Source organism: Triplophysa rosa, linkage group LG1, assembly GCF_024868665.1.
Source record: "Triplophysa rosa linkage group LG1, Trosa_1v2, whole genome shotgun sequence".
In the NCBI taxonomy this organism is placed as follows: Eukaryota; Metazoa; Chordata; class Actinopteri; order Cypriniformes; family Nemacheilidae; genus Triplophysa; species Triplophysa rosa.
Window position 1 is genome coordinate 13,561,690 of NC_079890.1, and position 23,886 is coordinate 13,585,575.

The 23,886-nt window shown below is 41.5% G+C and overlaps 2 protein-coding genes across 10 annotated transcripts in view; one reads left to right on the forward strand and one right to left on the reverse strand.

Annotated features, from left to right (window-relative positions):
* The window catches only part of dysf (dysferlin, limb girdle muscular dystrophy 2B (autosomal recessive)), a 98,739-nt gene extending 85,987 nt beyond the window's left edge, over positions 1–12,752 (reverse strand). For 6 of the 9 annotated variants that reach the window (XM_057349909.1, XM_057349601.1, XM_057349525.1 and 3 more), the window contains exon 1: positions 10,063–10,398. In XM_057349909.1, coding sequence (XP_057205892.1) covers positions 10,063–10,156 — 94 coding nt within the window. In that variant the 5' untranslated portion in view covers positions 10,157–10,398. Of the gene's footprint in view, positions 1–10,062; positions 10,399–12,411 lie in introns of those variants that run through there. The other 3 variants (XM_057349980.1, XM_057349835.1, XM_057349450.1) reach the window with 1 other exon arrangement.
* A 2,092-nt stretch (positions 12,753–14,844) lies between these two features.
* On the forward strand, positions 14,845–23,882 carry LOC130562715 (nuclear factor 7, brain-like). Its single transcript, XM_057347929.1, has 8 exons — positions 14,845–14,904; positions 19,293–19,852; positions 19,975–20,070; positions 20,255–20,488; positions 20,561–20,711; positions 21,171–21,539; positions 21,620–21,649; positions 23,030–23,882. Exons 1-8 carry the CDS (start codon positions 14,856–14,858, stop codon positions 23,578–23,580), a joined length of 2,040 nt encoding a protein of 679 aa, XP_057203912.1. The 5' UTR covers positions 14,845–14,855; the 3' UTR covers positions 23,581–23,882.
* The last annotated feature ends 4 nt before the right edge of the window (positions 23,883–23,886 follow it).

The following is a 23,886-nucleotide window of genomic DNA, read 5'->3' on the forward strand; positions in this document are numbered from 1 at the left end:
CTTTTATTTTACATAAGCTTCACGTATTTTTGAAATGCTGTAAAAATGTCGAATAGACTGCAAATTTACAAGTCGGGTACAAAATAACATGAAAAAATGTCAATTTTATTATACATAAATGTCACTCACTATACAGTTCTCTATCATCATCTCGTTTCGAGATCCACCTATGGGAAGGGCATCCGTACCTGACCTCTGTGGAAGCATCCAATTGCACCAAGTCTGGCTTTGACAGACAGGAGAGTCTGCCCTATGTCAGGTGAGGACCCGCCCCATCACCTAATGCATAAAGGCACCCGCTACCTTTCCTCAGCTGACATTCCCTTCTCGCGACCTCTTTGCTCCACAGCCTTACTGTGCGTGTCTGACTTCACTTGGCCTACAGAAGGACATATCTTCGATCAGCCTTCTCCAGGCGTGTTGTCAGGATTTTACGGTTGGTTGCAATTTATCTTCTTGGTTTACTTTTGCCACCCACGCTTGTCACCTTTTTCTTACCAGGCTGCCCGCCTGTCTCTATGCCGTGACTTAACCAAACACTTTACATATTAAAACATATTAAACGTTCAAAAAAACTGATGACAATTATTAAGTTATATAGAATATTACTTTGATTCACCCAAACAGAAATGTTTTTAAATCAAATAAAGCTTTTTATGCTTTTCAACTAACTTTTCAGCCAACTAAATTAACCAGTCTTACTAAATGAGCAAAGCTCATTCACATCCTGCGTTCTCTTGTGGTTCACTGAGCTTTAAATGATTAACTGATCTTTTATATTCACTGGTGACTGAAAAGTTTCAACAGTTCAAACAAATCGGTTCAAATCAGTCATTCTGATCGCAATGTGCGTTTGTTCATACTGACGCACTCGCTGTGTACAGTAAAACGCTGATTCAACGAACCATCTGCACAGCTCAAAACATTACAATGATGTACGCTACGTTAATTTAAGAAACCTTTTAAGAAATGGAACGTACTCGGATTCACCTGAACAGCCGCAAAACAGTTAATACAGCTCCAAATATAGCTCTTGTACTGCAAATCTTCAGCGCCTCACTGTGCTGATAATGAAACAGCGCCTCCTCTGTGGCGTAATGGCGCACCTCCCCGTCCGCCCAAGTTCCTCCAGTTAGCGGCGCAGCTGCACAACCGCACGCTATCTTCCTCAAGGTGTGTGAGCGAGCTTTTTATGACGGCAAGCTCCTCGGTCCCCCGGCCGGTCCGCGCACATGCGTCATTTTTGGACCTACCCTCTCGACCTAAAGCACGGCTAAGCGGGTCTGGAGGTTAAGGATATGGCAGCGTTTGGTATGGGTGACCCTCCCACTATCGAGCCGTCGATTGCTAGACACCTCAACCCCTCTCAGGGAGGTCTTCTGGCTCCCCCCAAGCCAGCCAGCACTCCCGAATAAGATGGACCGCTTTACAGCTTCTGTAAGGCTGAGTTATTGGAAGATATGAGTAAGCACCTGGATAAAGGCTCTCCATCACCTACTCTGTAGAAAGAGATTGTTACAGTCAATGATCTGGTTCTGTGCAATGCCCGTCAGGCCGTCCAGGCCAGTGGACGTTCTATGGCCCTTTCTGTTACGGGGGAACGCGCCCTCTGGCTTAATCTCTCTGGTCTGCCCGACAGCGAGAAAACGCATATAGCAGGAGCCCCGGTAGGGCCTGGCCAGGCTCTCTTTGGTCCGGCGGTTGCCCTGGAGCAACAACGCTGTGATGATAAGAAGAAGGAGGATGAGGCGTTTAAGCTGTGCTTGCCCAGGAAGGCTGCTCCACGCCAGGCTCCCTCTCGTCCCCCTCAGGCCACTGCTACAAATCGGCCGTTTGATAATGCGGCCAAGCCTAAGGTCCACAGCCCAGTCCCAGCCAGCAGCTTAGCCAGCAGGCTAACCAGCCATCTAAGCCCTGGGGTAAGACTCCTTATGCTGCAGCCGTAGCAAAGAAACCCCCTAACCCCACCACTTCGGATGGCAAAAGGAAGAGGCATACCTGATATGCCCCTTCAGGGAGAGCTCCGTGCACGTTCTGAAAAATGAGATTTTCTCCCTTCTCGAGAAGGGGGCGGTACGGGTGATACCCTCGCATCTGTGCAACCAGGGGTTTTATTCCCGTTCTTTTCTAGTCCCGAAAAAGGACGGCTCCCTTCGTCCTATTCTGGACCTCAGAGTGTTGAACAAACATTTAAGGAAATACAATTTCAGAATGTTGATGCACGGCACTCTCTCTCGTTAAATTCATCAGAACGACTGGTTCACATCAGTCGATCTGAAAGATGCTTTTTTCCACATAAGCATATATCCTCCGCACAGGAAATTTCTTCGTTCCGCCTACCAGGGCATGTTACAAATTCACAGTTCTGGCCTTCGGGTTCGCGCTGAGCCCGAGAGTATTCCGTCTGTGTGCGGAGGTGGGGCTGGCTCCACTCAGAATAGCGGGTCTGAGAATCCTCACATAAATAGATGATTGGCTGATCATAGCCGATTCCAGGGAGAAAGTGATGGAAGGCACACGCCGTGTGACCGCTCACATCACCTATCTCGGCTTCAGAGTGAACGAGAGCAAGAGTAATTTCTCTCCGAGTCAGATCACTACATTTCTGGGTCTGGAGCTGAATTCAGTGACAATGCGTGCGCGTTTATCGCGGGAGCGCGTCCTCTCCTTCATGAATTGTCTCTCACAATTCAAGAAAAGAGCAAGGTTGCAGTATCACACGTGTCTCAGATTACAGGGTTTTATGGCATCAGCAATTCAAGTTTTGCCTCTGGGCCTTCTGAGAATGAGGGCTTATAAGAAGTCTTATCTCTCCACCTCAGCCCCCTGCGTGATCTCAGCCGCACCGTAACAGTGACGCGCTCGTGCTTCACAGTGCTGCGCCACTGGAGAAAGGCGGAGTTTTACACTCATGGGACTCCTCTAGGAGCTATCATGTTGTGGAAAGTGGTTACGACAGATGCGTCCTTAACAGGATGGGGTGCCGCACACATTGTGAATATCTAGCAACAGACCCGCTCTGCCCGGTCTGTTACCACAATTGCCAATGCTTAGTGATGGATGGAATGCCTGTACTTCGCCCTAAGGGGGGAAGTAGGGAGGCTAAAATAGCGGGCTAGACTCACCTGAAGAGGGGAGAAGGCGCTTTCGCAGGCGTACGCCAAACCCAATTGCTGACCTCACACACTGGTAGCATGTAAGACACGGGCTGACACTGGTTCCACGCAGAGGTTGTAAAACCTTGCGAAGGTACTGGGCATAACCCAACCCACAGCACTACATATGTCTGCCAGAGAGGCGCCCTGAGCCAGGCGATCTTGGGACCGCTATGCCAAAGCAATGACATCCACGATCCAGTGCGCCAATCTCTGTTTAGAGACAGCCCTCCCCTTGTGCTGTCCCCCCAAAACAGACAAAGAGCTGCTCAGAGCTTCTAAGGCTCTGCGTGCGGTCGAAGTAGAGACGTACTGGACACAACACGTTGGAGGTTGGGTCTTCCTCCCCAGAGGGGAGCGCCTGCATGTTCACCACCTGGTCCCGAAAGGGAGTGGTGGCAACCTTGGGCACATAACCTGGCTGGGGTCTCCGGATAACGCGAGAACTATCTGGCCCGAATACTAGGCACCTATGGGACACAGAGAACGCCTGGAGGTCCCCCACCCTCTTGACGGAAGCGAGCATCAGATGAGGAAGACTGGTGTCTCTGAGGGGCTCGAAAAGGGCCGAACAAAGGCCCTGTAGGACCACATTAAGGTCCCAAGAGGGTACGGAGCGCGGTCGAGGTGGATTCACCCTTCTCGCGCCCCTAAGGAACCTGGTGACCAGGTCATGTAGGCTGAGGGACTTACCCTCCACGAGATCGTGATGAGAGGCAATAGCGGCTACATACACTTTCAGCGTGGGCAGGGAGAGGTTGCTCTCGAGTCTCTCCTGTAGGAAGGCCAACGCCAACCCGATCGGGCAACTCCGTGGGTTCTCCCCGTGGGAAAAACACCAGGACGAGAAGAGATGCCACTTAAGCATATAAACGCCTAGTGGCGGGGGCTCTAGCATGCAGGACAGTCTCCTTGAGCGCCAGCGGCAAGCCACTCCAGGTCTCTTCGTCCTGTCCAGGGGCCAGACGTGGAGATTCCAGAGGCCTGGCTTGGGGTGCCACACCGTGCCCTTCCCCTGCGACAGAATGTCCTTCGTCAGGGGAATCGGCCAGGGGGGAACTGTCGTCAGAGCCACCAGGTCTGAGAACCGAGTCTGTCTAGCAGTACTTGATGTCCCTCTTCCCTGACCTTGCACAGGACCACAAGACCCAACAGCGGACCTGTGCAAGGAGGCTCACTGGGGGAAGGCGTACTTCAGCTTGTCCAAGCTGTGAGCCAAGATAAGCCAGATAAGACGGCTCTGCTGACTTACCTGCCTGGTGTTACCGCCGGCCAACGCAACGTCAAGTGGCGATTGCGGAAGGCAGCGAGAAGTTGTATTGCCCGGCGCTCTGTCGTATTGAGAGTGCTGCGGGGAAGCCCGGAGAGAATAGCTCTTTTGGGTGGGGGACGTGGCAGGTGGCATCCCGCTTCGACCCACCGGCGATGACCTGGTCGGGAGGGGGTCTGGCCCGCTGTTACTCTCAATCCCCCTGGCTCATCCCGTCAGGGCCGCACTGTCTCCTAGGCGGGTTCCCAGCGGGGTAGAAGCCCTCTCCCGCAGGGCTCTGCATCTCTGTCGGGCCGTCGCTTGGAGGGGGGGCGGGGCTGCTGTTGGGCAGGCGCTCGGGACCTGGACGACCGATAGGTGGCTGGGACACGGCGGAGCAGTCTGCTTCTTAACCACGGAGAACCTCCATGGTGTCACCACACAGCCCCGCTTGCAAGATGGGCGCATCTAGGAGGCGAGCCTTCTGAGCGTCACTATGCAAGGTTGAGCCACAGATGTCTCCCTTGGACGACTATCGTGGATGTCGTCCTACCCAGAGCACCCGCCATGACCTTCGTCGCACGAGGCGTGAAGGCCGGTGGCGGTGCGCAGCCGGGTTGGTCTTACGATCAACCAGATCTTAACGCTTTGACTTATGACCCGATGGGTCGCCATTGCATTATGAACCTGATGGACCGCCATAGCGTGGAGGGCGGAGACAGTTTAACCCACAGCATTGTAAGTTTTCGATACGACTGTCAAAGACATTACATGCCCTGGAAGAGAGCCTTGGTCGACCCCCTCCAAGTGGCAGTGTCTGCGGTGCACCGCGACTGCACATTCCACTTGGGGGACGTCAACATATCCCTTAGCTGCCCCACCGTCCAGGGAAGTAACAGCTCCTGAGCCTGTCAGATGGGAACGCACCTCGAACGGCATGCACCTCCAGGTCAGCCGCGAGCGTTCCGTGGAGGGAACCCCGGGCAAGCACGGCCGTCATCTCTGCGTCGCTTCGTCTTGGGCTCAACCACCTGGGGGCAGGAGCTTCAAGGGGTCTCCGCATCCGATGCCAGGAGGTAGCTGTCCAATGTTATGACAGAAAGTTTGTCCCCATCCCGTTGTCGAGTCTTCCATGTATGGGACGGTACACCGCCGCCCATCGGGGACGAGCCAGGTGAGCGTACCGGGGCACGGATGGTCCGCGAGCCGAAACTGGCGGAGTGACATCTATCGGAATCCCCAGTCACCCCTGCCGCTCGCCGAAGCGGTCAACCTCACCGAAGAATGTAGCCAAACGTGACCACAACACCTTAATCAACGAGCCCTGCCACTGCATGCTGGAACCCCAACATGCAATACAGGTGTCGTGCTCGTCAGACTCGGCGATGAGTCTGTCATATCCAAGAACACAGCTGCGAGACATGCCCGAAGACAGCGCAGACTGTGAGAGGAAATTTGCTCTTTTAGAAATATCTGCGGCTCGCTGCCGAGACGCCCAGGGGAAGTCCCCTACCGAGAGGGAGAAATCCGCTGCTTTGCATCGTAGATCCAGCAGTCTGGAAGGATAATTGAAGAGAAGAATCGCTTGACATCTATCGTCATGCAGGTTCCGAAGAACAAAATATGAGTGAATGGCCGCCGCCACCTCCCTTTTATACCCGTATGCACGGGGCGGAGACTAGCTTGCGTGTGCCATTTGCCAAGCCCATTGGCGTTTTAAATTCCTCTTGGAGATGATGGATTGGATGCTTCTACAGAGGTCAGGTACGGATGCCCGTCCCATAGGAGGATCTCTCCACTCGATGTTTCAGAGAACCGGGATTACTACAGTAACCTATTGTTTTTTCTGCCCCCCCAACCACTGCAATATTACTGCTTTTTTATAGTTTTTTTACACTGTAGCTCTCTTTCGCTGTCTCCCTCTCTCTCTGTCTCTTTCACTGTTTGCATATACTGTTGCTTACTCAGAGTTCAAATTAAGGACTCTTGACAGTTAGACCAAGAGCATAGTTTGCATCTGTGACGTCTATATATGGAGATGGTATTTGATGCCAGGCCTGAGGAAAAACACTTACTGGAGCTCTTTTTACTCCCTAACATTCACAAACATAAGCCTATACAGGAAGAAACACGTACATACACAATCATAATTAGGAACATGAGATACCACAGATTAGAATGCTATTAAAGTAATTACTGGTAAGTTAAACTGGCAGCTATGCACAACTGAAATTTAAACTGATGAATTTGATTAAAACTATCAAGAACAAACTAAACAGAAAAACAAGTAGCAGGAGGAGACCTCAAAATATGTGCAAATCATGTTGCAATCTCAACCCCACAAGCAGTGACCTTGTCTTTGTTCATCTCTGAATAAAGGCCAAAATGCCTGATTTTCCTTCAATTGTTAAGTGTCAGTATTTAATGAGTGGACAGAGTGACTCAGTGTCTCTGACAGAGTGAGTGACAGACACTCTTCAGATATGATACCTATAGAGAAAGTACACAAAACATTACATGACAAGTTGTGGCACAATGTGTGTGGATAACAGGGTTTATTTACACACATTGTCACAGTTTTAGTCTGTTTAGTTTGTTTGTTTTTGTCTTCTGTGTTCCTTGCCTGTGTTCATTAGTTATTAGTCCATCACTTGTTTCTGTTGATTACTCATTCAGTTCATCTGTGTTCAGTTTAGGCCCTCGTGAGTCTTGTTATTTATACCTCCTGTTCTGTTCTGTTCAGTTCATTGTTGGTTATTATTTGTGTTACTATGTGTGGATACCCATTTCTCCCTGTGGATTTATTAAATACCCTTTTTGGATTGTACTTCTTTGTCGTGCTTTTGTATATGACACACATATTATTATAGAATTTTTAACACATTATGTGTAATTTTAACACATTGTGTGTATGGGTTGATTGTGACAGAAATGTGTTAAGATAGGGACATTATGTTGTTCTTAACACAACCGTTTTTATAGTGCTGGAATCTCCCCAGAAAATGTAATGCAATGAATGAAACAGCAAACATCAATAGGATTCACCCTGCCTTACTACACCATCTCACTGACTATGCCAAACTGTTAGACCTCACAGATCCAATGTTTAGATCCAGTTCACTAGTTCTTGCATTGGGTTTCACTGGTTTTATTGGCATTCGTTGGATCAGTGTGAATTAGCCTCAAGACAGAACAATAACAATAAACATTATGTAGAATATGGACAACATATACAATAAAATGAATACAGCATTTAAAAACAAGTAAATACATAAAATAAAAAATGAATGAATGAATGACCTATAGTATCTCACAGAAGTGAGTACACCCCTCACATTTTTGTAAATATTTTATTATATCTTTTCATGTGACACCACTGAAGAAATGACACTTTGCTACAATGTAAAGTAGTGAGTGTACAGCTTGTATAACAATGTAAATTTGCTGTCCCCTCAAAATAACTCAACACACAGCCATTCATGTCTAAGTTTCAACCCCTAAGTGAAAATTTCCAAATTGGGCCCATCTAGCCATTTTCCCTCCCCGATGTCATGTGTTTCTTTAGTGTTACAAGGTCTCAGGTGTGAATGTGGTCTGATGAGACCAAGATAAACTTATTTGGTTCAGATGGTGTCAAGCGTGTGTGAGTGTGTCTTGCCTACAGTCAAGCATGGTGCTGGGAGTGTCATGGTCTATGGCTGCATGAGTGCTGCCGGCACTGGGGAGCTACATTTCATTGAGGGAACCATGAATGCCAACATGTACCGTGACATACTGAAGCAGAGCATGATCCCCTCCCTTCGGGGACTGGGCCGCAGGGCAGTATTCCAACATGATAACAACCCCAAAAGAAGCTGAGGGTAAAGGTGATGGACTGGCCAAGGATGTCTCCAGACCTAAACCCTATTGAGCATCTCTGGGGCATCCTCAAACAGAAGGTGGAGGAGCTCAAGGTCTGGAGTAGGACTCTATTGGCAACCTGTGAAGCTCTGATGAACTCCATGCCCAAGAGGGTTAAGGCAGTGCTGGAAAATAATGGTGGCCACACAAAATATTGACACTTTGGGCCCAATTTGGACATTTTCACTTAGGGGTGTACTCACTTTTGTTGCCAGCGGTTTAAACATTAATGGCTGTGTGTTGAGTTATTTTGAGGGGACAGCAAATTGACACTGTTATACAAGCTGTACACTCACTACTTTACATTGTAGCAAAGTGTCATTTCTTCAGTGTTGTCACATGAAAAGATATAATAAAATATTTACAAAAATGTGAGGGGTGTACTCACTTCTGTGAGATACTGTAGGTAAAAAGTACACTAAGTACACTTTATTTAAGTACATTTTCATAAAGTGCTCTATTGTCACACATTAATTTTGTTAAAGGGATAGTTCACCTTCAAAGTGAAAATTCTGTCATTAGCTCTCTTGTCATTCTCTCTCTTGTCATTTCAACCCTGTATAATTGTATTTCTTCTACAGAACACAAAAGATGTTTTGAAAAATGTTGGTAACAGAAAACCGTTGGTCCATATTGACTTGCATTGGTTTTGTGTCCATAAAATAGAAGTAAATGGGGACAACGGTTTTTGGTTACCAGTATTTTTCAAAATATCATCTTTTGTGTTTTGCAGAAGAAAGAACAGAGTTTTAACACGGTGAGTAAATGAAGACAGAATTTTCATTTTGAAGGTGAACTACTGTATTTCTGTAATGTACTAAAATACAGTTATTGTAGTTCAATTCATGGTGTCTCAATATATCACATGAGTACATTTAGATCTTCTCAAGTTCATTTTAAGAAGCATTGTTTTAATTAATTTGTCAAATTAGTGCATGAAAATAATAGAGCACTTATATAGCATTTAAGTGTTTTCTAGTGTACTTTGTTTCACCTGGGAAATGAATGACATGTAAAACCAATTTAGCAATGCAGACTAAGCTTGAATCAAAAGTAAAAAATGAACAAAACAAAACCATGCAGTTCTAATTTATAAAACCTTTGACGTATAGTGTGTCAAGATTATTCCCATCTGTTAAATAACAGAGGCAGGAACTGCATTGTTTCTTTTAAGCATCCTGAAAGAGCTATCAGCCAATAACCAAGACATGTCAAACTCAAAACACACCCTAAAGCTAAAGCATTCAAATGAACATTTTTTATAAGTTAGTCGTTGTTTTTAATAGTAATTTAGACATTTACATGTGATGATGAGTATGTTGTTACCATAGAAACCCAACATACAAAAACATGTGAACACATGTTCCCGTACATCCCTGTGCCAAAACAGGAAATCTGTAACAATGAGAGGAACTGTCACTCAGTTTGTGAGGGAGTCTAAAAGTAGTGAGTGTGTCATTCATTCATTCATTCAAGAAGCAAGAACTTATACTGATAAAAAAATCATAAGCTCTAGTATACATCTACATTATTTATCTTGAGGTATTATCCAGTGTTACAGTATCCTATTACTTGCTCCTGTTTAACTATTAAGGTTTGCAATTCTAACCTTAAAAACTGAACGCTGTTCAGGCATAAGGTGACATCTACGTATCTAAAGGCTCGGCCAATGCAGGTGATTGACAATTTCCAGCAGATTCTCAAAAACCTGTACCTCGCATTGGTGTAAAATCACTTGTTTCTGGAGTTATGTCTTACCTCTAAAAGTGATGCTAGCAAGCGGGTCACTATGCCTTTCCCCCTTTTCTACATTCCTTAGGTTGGTCGCCCTCTGCAGAAAACACCTCAACATGTTGCCTTGATGCCCAAGCAACTCTCCAACAGATAAGCAAGTCCAACTACCATCAGATCACTGAAGAGGCAAAGATCCTGACGAGAATAGATAAACGTATTTTCTGATCTTTAGGTCCAGAGATGAAGATGAGTGTGACCTCAGCCCCTGCAATCCTGAGAAGATCAATCTCTATTTCTTTGATCAGGAGCCTGAGGTGCTTAACAAATGTGTCCCTTACAAGAACTTACATGCTCACCATGTCATGTAAGAACTTACTGAGCCAGAGAAGATAATCTTACTTTGGACCACGCTTGCAGTGACCCTGCCCATAACTCAAGAGGAAATTTAAACATTTCCTGCTGCCTTGTTTTTTTCTCCTCATCCACATTTTTGTCTGACATGTAGAAAATAAAACCATGATGAAGACAAAAACAATAAAAGTACCACTATTTCTGTAGAACACAAAAGATATTATTAAGAATGTTGGTAACCAAACAACACTGGACCCCATTGACTTTTAATGTCATTTTCTCAAAATGTCACAAGAAAGAGTCATATACAGGTTTTGAACGACATGAGGGTGAATAAATGATGATACAATATTCCTTTTTTTGGTGAACTCTCTATATTTTGAAAAGTAACACAAGTTTGAAAAGTTGACATGTTATTAATGTTAACACTCAATTACTTCCTGAAAGACATTTAGTTTACCATATGGAATGACTAATATTGTCAGTAGTTTACGTTAATAGACTTTTATACAATAATAGAATTAAAGCTTGTTACACATCAGTAGACATTTTTAGTAGAGGAGCACCACCTACTGCCATGACTTAATGGGACTGCTGAAGCTTCAATGAATATCTCTCTGACTCCTTAATCAATCCATTCCCACATTAAAAAATACAGCAGTGTACCGTAGTAAAATTCAGAGATACTGTAGTGTATTTTAGGGGCTTTTCGGTCTTTATTTCTCTATACAAAAGTGAATAATCAAAAGGACAGTAGGGAGTGACAGAGGGGGCGAGGGATCAGGAGATTCAAACCCAGGGCCCCATGAACCAAAACTTATTATAAACTTATAAATAAAGAGCATGTGCACAGACCACGGCTACAGCTCTAACATTTCGGTGTTTTAACACATTACTAGAGTACATAAAGTATACTACTGTGTTTACCACTGTTTATTAATTTACTATAGTTACAGTATATACTATAGATCACTGTAGTGTACTACAGCAATTAAACTATACTCAAATAAAAATTCCATAATATACATTCTCTTTTTTCATATGGGATAAAAATGTTGACGTGGATTTAGATTTTAAATTTAGATGTAGATTTTAACCTGCATTTCTGTATTTACCTGCAATATAATAAGGGTTCGTTCTGTAAATAAAGTGTTATTAAGTGTTTTCAGATTTTAGAATAGCATATTGAAAACTCTAAGCAGATATGTTATACGCTAAAACGTTAGCAACAGAGACACAGTACAAAAAAAGCACAAGACTTATCTAAAATGTACACTGAATGAATGGAATGGAATGCTCCATTATATTGATTTTTAAATCATGATTTAGCACTTTAGCCATCCCTGCTGCTCTCTGTGAGTCTGCTTATATTACGATTGCCTCATGACTAAAAGCACTCTACTGAGCAAAACAATTGTATTTCTCAACCTATTTGACCGAGAGCCTAAGTGTATTTGTGTTGCTGAGACAGACATTCAGAAAAAATCTATGTATTTGAGCTATTTGATTAATGATCAGACTATTGAGAAATACAATCTCATGTTTATTGTGTTTATTGTTTATATGATTTTACAAGGTAGAAACTTGACTTACACAGTGGCCCGTTGGTCCAATCCACATTAATTATGGGCCACCAAAAGCTTTGAAAATAATGCCATGAGCGCCCCACACTGAACCCAAGCACTGATGACATAGCATCTCTTAGAAACACAGCACAGCCCTGCAGCACGATCACACACACACACACACACACACACACATATTCCATGTGCAACAGGACACCCATATATATACACACACAAGTCAGGGAGGCACTGCAACTGCTTTTCCAATAATAGCCCGCTTAATGGAATGTGGAAAGTAGGAAGACAGACCAACAAGAGGGAGTATAAGAGAATGATGTGATTGTGCGGAAAAGAATATGCCATTCTAAGAAAATCACAACTATACACAATGAATTTCACAAAAAAACAGCTGACAACCTCGAATTCAACCCAGGTCCACCAGACCGCTGGTGCCTACCTTCATAAGTGATGGTGCAGTAGGCATCACTGACGTCTTCATCATGCGTGAGCACATTCTGGGCACACAGGATAAACACACGCAGCATGGGTGTTCAGTAGTTACAGTACAGCAGGATCCACGACTATTCCAGCACGACTAGTGACACAGCAGATCAGAGTGCACTTCTGTCCAGTGCACAGTCAGACCACTAGGGGTGTGTCTAGATCCAAATAAGCTTTCAATCCCAAGACAAGATAATGGATAAAAATAACAGGAAATTGAGAGAGTGATGGCAAGTGAGAAATAAAGAGAGACAAGCTTTGCCACAGACCAACTTCCTTGCAGCCTGCGTGCACACACTCCGGCTCTAAAGCCCCTGACTCATACACACTACCCTTTCAATCACAGACTGCAGCATTATTTAAAGGGATAGCTCACCCAAAAACAAAAATTCTGTCATAATTTATTTATTCGTGTGTCAAATAAAACCTGTATGTGACTCTTTTTCTTCTAGAACACAAAAGAAGATATTTTGAGAAATGTCTCAGTGGCTTTGTGTTCTTACAACGAAAGTCAGTGGGGTCTGCTGTTTGGTTACCAACATTCTTCAAAATATCTTTTTTTCGTTCTGCTAAAGAAAGAAAGTCATACAGGTTTGTAATGACATGAGGGTGACCAAATGAAGAAAGAAATTTCCTTTTTGGGTGAACTATCCCTTTGAGGGGCAGACTACTTTTGGAGAGCACCTGTTTAAGCAGAGTGACCCACAACTTTTGGGAAATTCGTGTTGCTTTGCACAACAATAGAGATCATAACCTGAAACAGTATAAACAAAAAGATTAGCACACACAGCTACTTTTAAAGTATTGAGCTTGAAATTTATGTAAACTTTCTAGTTTTTGTTTGTTTGTTTATTGTGGTCCGTTACTAACTGTTCTATTTACCTGTTTTGTTGATCTTCGTTGTCCTCCATCTTCATGTTAACTTTCTGTATGAAACTACTTTGTGTTTAAAACTGTTGAAAACTGTGTTAAAAAGTGCTTAAAATGAGCAAACTTAAAAAAAAAAGATATGGTAGAGCATATTGTAACATACAACAACATACATTATACATAAAGTACAAAGCATTAAAATATTTTTATTTGTTAAACATTAATATATTGTGTATTTAGTGAAAATGCCTGTTTCAAATTATTTGATACATTTGTATGAGGTGATTTACTTACATCACATCCATGCTTTCTGATATCACTGAACACTGTTCCTTTCATAGCAAATAAGCATTTGATTATTATTTTAAATATATGTTATATTAATTATATTTTAAAAAATTGTGGGCACTAATAACACCCCTCCTTAAACACTGCATATACTGCAGAGGACCAAAGCATACCCCATTTTTCACCCCTACCTTCAGGTTCTATTGAACTGAGTCTAGTGTTCACTAAATTTTAATATTCTGATGTGAGTGCAAATGGTTGCTAATGGTTAATGGTTATTTCCTGCAACCCATATGTTTTAGGCCAATTTTCCCTCAGACAGACACCACATTAACCACTTTAGCACAGGTACAGCTCAGAATTGCACTGCAAGTGCAGTTTGTTTTGTTGATATTTTAATAGAACTACATTTAAAGGGATAGTTCACCCAAAAATGAAAATTCTGTCAACTCACCCAACTTCACCAATTTCACACCTATGCAGTATATTACTTTGTTCTGATGAACACAGAGAAATGTATTTTGAAGAATATTAGCAATTTTCAGTTCAGGGACATATTTGACTTACATAGTAAGAAAAATTAAATGGTAGTCAAAGGTGCCCAGAACTGTCTGTTTGCCTTAATTCTTCAAAATTTGGGAGGAGGAAGCGATCTCTCATGGAGGAGATCGGAAGCAAAAAAAGGACGAGCAACAGGAGGATACGGCGAGAGAGGAACGGGCCCGGACATGTTTTGTTTATGTTTGTGTGGCCGGCAGTTGACCGTGAGGTGGCTGCCGGCCTTTTTACTTCCGGATTATTGATTGTTTTTTATTTTTTATTAAAGTTTATTGTGATTGTTCGCCGGTTCCTGCCTCCTTCCTTCCCTTTTATTGAGCATTTTGCTACACTAACATTCTTCCAAATATCTTTCTTTGTGTTCAACAGAACAAAGACATGATGACAGAATTTTCATTTTTGAGTGAACTATCCCTCTAAAGCTACAAACAAAACATATAAACACATAAAAGAATCTGACTGTTTGTATAAAGCTCTGTAGTGTTTTCTGATATGACCACCGTGATGTTGCCACTGGTCCTGTGTCAAAAGACCAAAGGTTCATTCTCAAACCATTTCAAAGTTGTTTGAATAGCAAAGCAAAAGTAAAGTGTGTTACTGTATAGTGCATAGTTTCAACACATTTTTACGATGAAATGAAACTGAAACTTGACACACCACATGAGCTAACCTTCTGGGTCTTGAATGAATGAGGAGTTCTATTTTCCTCCTGACTTTAAGACAGCACTAACAGGTGAGGACAGACAATGATTTTCCATTGACTGAAATTAGTTCAGAAATCATTATGCTGTTTATAATTACTGCACAAATTTGTTTATATATTAACAAATGTTACTTAAATATGGGATTAGAATTTAAACCGTAGCCAGAAAATTAAAAAGAAATATGTATTAAAAAATATATGAGCGTTACAATAATACATAGATGCCCGGTTTTACAGAAAAGGCTTAAGACAATAGTCCCAGACTTAAATTAATGCTTGAGTTGTCTTAGCTAAAAACAACTTGCCCTGGCATATCTTAAAAGATATCAGTGCCATTGTTTTGTCTCAAGATGCACGCCCGTAATGTTTTTGTATAAAAAATGTATAAAAGTAACTTAAATGTCCTAATTTAACAAAGACATATAGACCAGGCTTAAGCTAAATCTCGTCTGTAAAACCAGGCCAAGGAATTGTGTTTGTGTATAAGCAGTATTTATTTAGCAGGTTGCTTGTGTTGCCATATACAGTGAGGGAAATAAGTATTTGATCCCCTGCTGATTTTGTAAGTTTGCCTACTTACAAACAAATGAGGGGTCTATAATTTTTATGGTGGGTTTATTTTAACTGATAGACACAGAATATTAAAAAAAATCAGGGGAAAAAATGTTATATAAAGGTTATAAATTGATTTGCATTTCAGTCAGTGAAATAAGTATTTGATCCCCAAGCAAAACATAACTTTGTACTTTGTGGAGAAACCCTTGTTGGCAAGCACAGAGGTCAGACATTTCTGATAGTTGGTCACCAGGTTTGCACATGTGTCCGGATACATTTAGTCCACTCCTCTGTCAATCTTTAAGGTTTCTTGGCTGTCGCTCAGCAAATTGGAGTTTTAGCCTCCTTCACAGAGGTTCTATAGGACTAGGGTCTAGAGACTGGCTAGGACATTTAATGTGCTTCTCCTTAAGCCACTATTTGGTTGTCTTGGCAATATGTTTTGCGTCTTTGTCATGTTAAAGGCTCATCCATGACCCATCTTCAGTGACCTAGTTAAGGGGAGGAGGTTCTCGTCCAAGATTTTACGGTACATGGGCCCGTCCCTCAGCCCCTCAATGCGGTGAAGTCATCCTGTATACCTGTAGCAGAGAAAAAGCCCTAAAGCAGAATGTTTCCAACACTGTGCTTCTCTGTAGACATGATGTTCTTGGGCTCATAGTCAGCATTTCTCTCCCTCCAAACACAGGAGTCCATTTTGGTCTCACAGCAGTGCCAGCACTTTCGCCAAAGCCTTTTCTGAATCATTTTTATGTTCATTGTCAAACTTAAGACGAGCCAGGCGGGCCTTCTTGGGCAGGAGGACCTTGCGGGTGCTTCAGGATTTCAGTCTACTGTGGCATAGCGTGTTACCAATGTGTTACCAATGTTTTGCTTGCTAACTGTGTTCCCAACTGTCTTGAAATCATTAACAGGCTTCTTCCGTGTAGTTCTGGGCTGATCTTTAACATTTCTCATGATCATCTTTACCCCATTGGGGAAATATTGCAGGGAGCTCCAGAACAAGGGCATTTGATAGTTATTTTGTATATCTTCTATTTCCAAATAATCACACCAACAGTTGTCTCCTTCTCACCAAGCTTCTGTCTGTAGCCTATTCAAGGTTTGTGCAGGTCTCCAATCTTGTCGCTGACATCCTTTAAAACCTATTTGGTCTGGACCATGGTGTTGGAGAGGTTGAACTGGAAGATACAGATTCTGTTGGCAGGCATCTTTTATATACATAACAAGCTGATTTAGGAGTACTTTCTTAAAGTGACAGGACTAATCTGTGGTCCATATAGGCACATAACCAATCTGTGGAGCCAGAATTCTTGCTAGTTGGTAGGGGATCAAATACTTATTTCACTGACTGAAATGCAAATCAATTTATAACCTTTATATAACATTTTTTTCCCCTGATTTTTTTTAATATTCTGTGTCTATCAGTTAAAATAAACCCACCATAAAAATTATAGACCCTTCATTTGTTTGTAAGTAGGCAAACTTACAAAATCAGCAGGGGATCAAATACTTATTTCCCTCACTGTACGTATCATTTGAATGGAGACTATAACAGTAATGGTGGACCGTGGAGGTGTCTTGAAATACATTATATTTACATATATTTTGTGAAAGCTGTAACATTAAAGGGATAGTCCACCCAAAAATGAAAATTCTGTCATGAATTACTCAAACACAAGTAGTTCCAAACTTGTATAAATTTTGAAGAAAGATATTTAGAAATGTTAACAAACTTTGTAGATTATCCATGGTAGGATATCAATTACAATGGTAGTCACAAGTTGCCCCAGAACCGTTTGCTTTCTCTTTTAAAAATCTCTTCAGAAAATCGTTCTTTTGTGTTCTAAAGAACAAAAAAATACAATAATATACAATAAAAAATTCTACCAAGCTTGTATCAGTTGCATTCATGCATTCATCCTTTAATATTGTTTCTGGGTGTCTGGGTAAATGTGTAAACACAAACATACACACATTACAATAAAACATACACTGATAACCTTTTTCAAACCAAACTTGATTTCTTCAAATATGAATCAAGTAAGACCAAACCATTACTTTTAAAAGGTTAAAATGTCACAGCATGGGGAGGTTGAACAGAAATGTAAAGGTTAAAAAAGAAAAATGATTTGCATCTAGAGGCAAGCGACTCACCAGAGACCCATTTGTTAGTTTATTTACACAAATCCATTGTTTTAACGTTAAATTAAGGACAATCTTACAAAATGGAAAACATGGAAAGCATTCTTTAGAAATGTTGGCCCATATTGATAGGATAGCATCTTGCAGTTGATGGAGATTTGTGGGATGCACATCCAGGGCACGAAGCTCCCGTTCCACCACATCCCAAAGATGTTCTATCGGGTTGAGATCTGGTGACTGTGGGGGCCATTCTAGTACAGTGAACTCATTGTCATGTTCAAGAAACCAATTTGAAATGATTCGAGCTTTGTGACATGGTGCATTATCCTGCTGGAAGTAGCCATTAGAGGATGGGTACATGGTGGTCATAAAGGGATGGACATGGTCAGAAACAATGCTCAGGTAGGCCGTGGCATTTAAACGATGCCCAATTGGCACTAAGGGGCCTAAAGTGTGCCAAGAAAACATCCCCCACACCATTACACCACCACCACCAGCCTGCACAGTGGTAACAAGGCATGATGGATCCATGTTCTCATTCTGTTTACGCCAAATTCTGACTCTACCATTTGAATGTCTCAACAGAAATCGAGACTCATCAGACCAGGCAACATTTTTCCAGTCTTCAACTGTCCAATTTTGGTGAGCTCGTGCAAATTGTAGCCTCTTTTTCCTATTTGTAGTGGAGATGAGTGGTACCCGGTGGGGTCTTCTGCTGTTGTAGCCCATCTGCCTCAAGGTTGTGCGTGTTGTGGCTTCACAAATGCTTTGCTGCATACCTCGGTTGTAACGAGTGGTTATTTCAGTCAAAGTTGCTCTTCTATCAGCTTGAATCAGTCGGCCCATTCTCCTCTGACCTCTAGCATCAACAAGGCATTTTCGCCCACAGGACTGCCGCATACTGGATGTTTTTCCCTTTTCACACCATTCTTTGTAAACCCTAGAAATGGTTGTGCGTGAAAATCCCAGTAACTGAGCAGATTGTGAAATACTCAGACCGGCCCGTCTGGCACCAACAACCATGCCACGCTCAAAATTGCTTAAATCACCTTTCTTTCCCATTCTGACATTCAGTTTGGAGTTCAGGAGATTGTCTTGACCAGGACCACACCCCTAAATGCATTGAAGCAACTGCCATGTGATTGGTTGATTAGATAATTGCATTAATGAGAAATTGAACAGGTGTTCCTAATAATCCTTTAGGTGAGTGTATGTGTGTGCAATAATGGAATTGACATCAAAATTCAAAGTCTAACTTTAAAATCCCTGCTTTAATGTATAATTCTCACATTTGTAATAGTTTGGTCAGTTAATAAGAGTACTTTATGTAGTTTAATATTATTTATTTGAATGAATTAAAAGAGCCGTTTCGTGTCTATCCTTGAATCACTTAACTAATCAAGGTTGTAGGATCATAGGATATAGAAAGTAATTAGTAATAAGTAACTAAATACTTTTTGGAGAGAGTAACTTGTACAGTAATCTAATTACACTATTGAATATGTAATTAGTAATTAGTAATTAATTACTTTTCAGAGTAACTTACCCAACACTGGTACTTACTTATATTACATTTATGTTAACAAACAGTAGTCAAAGCTCATATTTTCATTGTTGCAATGTTTATTATACTCAGCTCTGTTTTTCATTACGTAAACATGAATGTCCTGACCAATTTTAAAATCAGCCACATGATGTCACTGTTTCTTTGCTGACAGCCATGGCTTCCTCCAGCTGTTCACTCACTGATGAACAAATGAAGTGTGGTATCTGTCTGGCCGTGTTCACTGACCCAGTCACAACTTCATGTGGACACAACTTCTGTGAAGTCTGTATCGATGCATGCTGGGACAGTGGACAGATCTTTGTGTGTCCAATCTGTAAAAAAGAATTTGAAACGAAGCCAGAACTGAAGATTAATACAGAGCTTGCAAAGGTTGTTGCTGATCGTATGAAGATGCAAGAAAACACCAACAAATCTAATGTTGTATGTGACTTCTGCCTTGGAAACAAACTAAGGGCAGTAAAGTCTTGTTTGCAGTGTATGGCTTCCTATTGTGAGACTCACCTGGAGAATCACAAAACTGCACCCAGACGCATGAGGCACAAACTGATCAGTCCTGTGGAGAACCTGGAAGATTACATCTGTACCAGTCATGAGAAACCACTGGAGATATTCTGCCGAGATGATCAGACCTTTCTGTGTCTGTTCTGCACTGAAACAGAACATACGAGTCATGACACTGTTTCAATAGAGCAAGAGAATTCACACAGGAGGGTGAGACAAAAATTCTTTCAAATGTCTTATTGATTCACATTTTGGTTTGCATGTCAATCTATTATAGATCAAAATTACTGCAGCTGCCTTAAAATGCAACTCCTTTCAATTACTGTCTTCAGATTCAGTTGGGAGAGGAACATAGAGATGTCAAAAGGATGATCCAGGAAAGACAAAAGAAGATTAAGCACATTCAAAACATAGCAAAGCGAAACAAGGTGCAGTGTCAGATATTACAAGGAAACCATAACTAAAGACAGATATGAATAGTTTTACATGTGATAGTTCATTTCAAACCGTTAAGGGGTGAAGGGTGAAATGATGACAAAATTTTCATTTTCGGGTGAACTATCACTTTAATTTCATAGTGTTTCGTTTTAATGTTCTCCTCAATGTAACCAGAAAAACGATGAGCGAGATAAAGAGTGCAGCGGTGAGCTCTTCACTACTCTGATCCGCTCCATTGAGAAATGTCAGTCTGAACTGCTTGATCTATTGGAGGAGAAGCAGAAAGCAGCAGAGAACGAGGCAGAAGATCTCATGAAAGAGCTGGAGCAGGAGATCACTGAATTAAAGAAGAGAGACACTGAGCTGGAGCAAATCTCACACACTGAGGATCATCTCCATCTTCTTCAGGTCAGTGTTCATTCAATAAAGCACTCTGAATCAGAAATCACTCATGCTGAGCCATGTCTCCTTCAAATGTAGACATACTCATCATCTGCATGCAGCCCTCTGCAAGTCAAGTCCTGGACCAACATCAGCATCAACACTGATCTCAACACAGAAACCCTAAAGAAAACTTTTACCTGCCTCCAGGAGAATGTCCAAATGGAAGTGAAAAGGTTTTTTGAGACCAGTAAGTATTTTGTATTGGAATTATATATTTAAAAAACGTATAAGAACATTCACATAAAATGCGATTCAAACTAAACATGTTCATTTTAAATTCAGTAAAAAACTAAAATTCAAAGAAAAAAACATTTCAACGTAAAACTTTAAAATGAATGAAAATAAATATTTAAAAATAAAACAGATTAATTACAAAATCAGTGCATTATATTCTACAAGCATATGAAAAATGTTTTAACCATACACAGATTTAATAGTGATAGTACTTCAAAGTACTTTTTTAAATCATTTTAATTCAGACTACAAGCTCTGTAATGTATATATCTGATTAAAAGAATAATATTTTCAGTTTATTTATCAACTGATTTATTTGATGGATCATATATCCCCTTTCCATACTGGGCACCGTTTCTTTGCTTGCTGAATATTTAAACATTCCAGTAAATGTTAAAATTCTATTTCCCAGCTCAACCTTCAGATATTCAAGAATTCAACTTTTTACCAGTACCTACATCTTCTGCATCAGCGCTTGGAGAGAATACTATTGAAACAAACTCAGCGAAAGGCATATTTGTTTTCAGCAGCACAAATACAGATTCTCTTATGAAGCTTTCTTTACCTGTACCTAAAAGTTCTCCAGCAATGAAGAAAAAGAATGAATGTGTTCCATTTGGCACACAGCAAGGCACCCTGACAGATTTCTCTGAAACAAAATCCAGCGATGTTCTGAAAGAAGGAAAAATCTACTTTACTCTGGGTAAAATGGACAAAAGCACTTGCTCTCTGAAGAAAGAAGTAAAAATGAATAAAGTCAAGCTCGCAAACTTGGATGTGGGTAAGACAAATATACTCAATATGCTTGTCTTTTGCTTACATTAACATTTATGTATATTAATAATCCTTTTCCATCACCAGATTTGAGTACAATACAGAAACTTTATGCAGGTAAGCAACATGGGCCAAATAGATACCTTTCAGATTCAGCCTGGACTGCTTATAATGTGTTGATTAATAATAATATTAATAATACGTTTCATTTATATAGCGCCTTTCCCAAACTCAAGGACGCTTTAAAATGACAGTGGCAAGAGACATATAGATAATAGTACAGACAACCATAACAGAAAACAGATTATGACCTGAAGTATAGGTTAAAGAGATGACAAGCGAAATCTTAGTACACATAGCAATTTACCTTCAGATGATCGATGTGATCAGGAGGGGATATAGGGAGAGAGTAGGTCGGTGGGATAAATAGGAGCAAGACCATACAGTGATTTAAAGGTAAGCAGAAGGATTTTATAGATAATGGACACAGGTAGCCAGTGAAGATTAAACACAACAGGGGTGATATGGGCAGGCCATTTAGTGTAAATTAACGTGTGCGGCGGAGTTTTGAATGTATTTCAAATGAGAGACAGAGTGCACCGGTAGTCCAGTAAAAAGGGCATTACAATAATCGAGGTGAGATGATAAATGCATGTACTAATGTTTCCGCATCTTTTCGGCCGATGAAGCGACGGAGTTTGGCAATATGGCAAAGTTGAAAAAAACTACATTTTGAACAGTGGCAGATGGAATAATTGATGTAGCTTCAAGATCAAGTTTGGGAGAATTAGCTATGTTTTTTTGTTAGGTTTGTTAGGTTTGGGGGACCGACAAGTAAGCTTTCTGTTTCAGTCAAGTTCAAACTAAGAAAATTTGAGTTAGCCAAGTCTTTAGCTATTCAATGCAAGACAACAGAGTTGTAGTTTGGTGTATAGAGTCAGCTCGGCAGGAGGTATACAGTAAATCTGAATATCGTCCGCATAGCAGTGGTTCTGAAAACCATGGCGTCGGATAATTTGACCGATTGGCATAATGTAAATAATAAATAGTAATGGCCCAAGAACTGAGCCCTGTGAGACACCCTGTTTAAGTAAGACCGTGGGAGATTTATAGTTATGCATGGTAATGTAGTATTGTCTGTCCGCCAGATAGGACTTGAACCAAGATAACGTTATCCTGAGATGCCAATCTCTGAGAGGCGCTTAAGTAACAGCTTGTGACAAACGGTGTCGAAAGCTGAGCTGAGATCAAGTAGTAAGAGTAGGGAAAGATTACCTGAGTCCCCAAAAAGTAGAAGGTCGTTAATAACCCTTACTAAAGCGGTTTTAGTATTGTGGCGCGTGCGTAAACCTGACCGGAATACATCGAACTGATCATTGTGAGCTAGAAATGACTGCAGTTGAGTGGCCACCACCTTTTCCATCATTTTTTAGACATACGGTAGGTTGGAAATTGGACGATAGTTAGCATAATCAGTTTTCTGTGATTATTTTGCAGTGGATGTGATTTTGGATCCTAACACAGCTTACCCTAAACTTACTCTGTCTAAGGATGGGAAACAAGTGAAGTATAATGGAACTTGGATAGATGTTCCGAATAATCCTGAGAGGTTTGATTGCTCCGCTTGTGTCCTGGGAAGGGATGGATTTTCCTGTGGAAGATTTTACTTTGAGGTGCAAGTTGGTGATAAACCTGAATGGGACATAGGTGTAGCTAGCGACTCCATTAACAAAAAGGGGAAAATAACAGTGAGCCCAGACAATGGGTTCTGGACAGTATGGCTTAGAAATGGAAATAAATACATGGCTAATGAATCAAGCCCCATTTCCCTTTGCCTAAACGAGAAGCCTGAGACGGTGGGGGTCTTTGTGGATTATGAGGAGGGTCTGGTCACTTTTTATAATGTTGAGACCAAGTCTCTTATCTACTCCTTCACTGGTCAGTCTTTCAATGAGAAACTCTATGCATTTCTCAGCCCTTGCAACAGTAGAGGAGGTGTGAACACAAAGCCTCTGATCATCTCCACCGACCCGCAGTGTACTTACTAACCCCCTTGATACTAGTATAGAGGTTTAGGGCTTGGTGACATCCACTTCAGGTTTTTGATTATATTTCATATAGTTTAACCCATGTGCATCAATTTAAAAAACTCACACTTAGGCTGAAAATGGACAAAAATGTCCATGTCCAAACACAGTCATAAAAATATTATATATACATATTTTTTCACACTTTCAATGACTTCATTTTTTTCACTAGAATAAGTTCTTATCAAAACTATACCAAGCATTCATTCATTTTTAGAATTTTAACTCTTTAAATACGAGTTTGATTACATGGTGACCCTGTTGTTT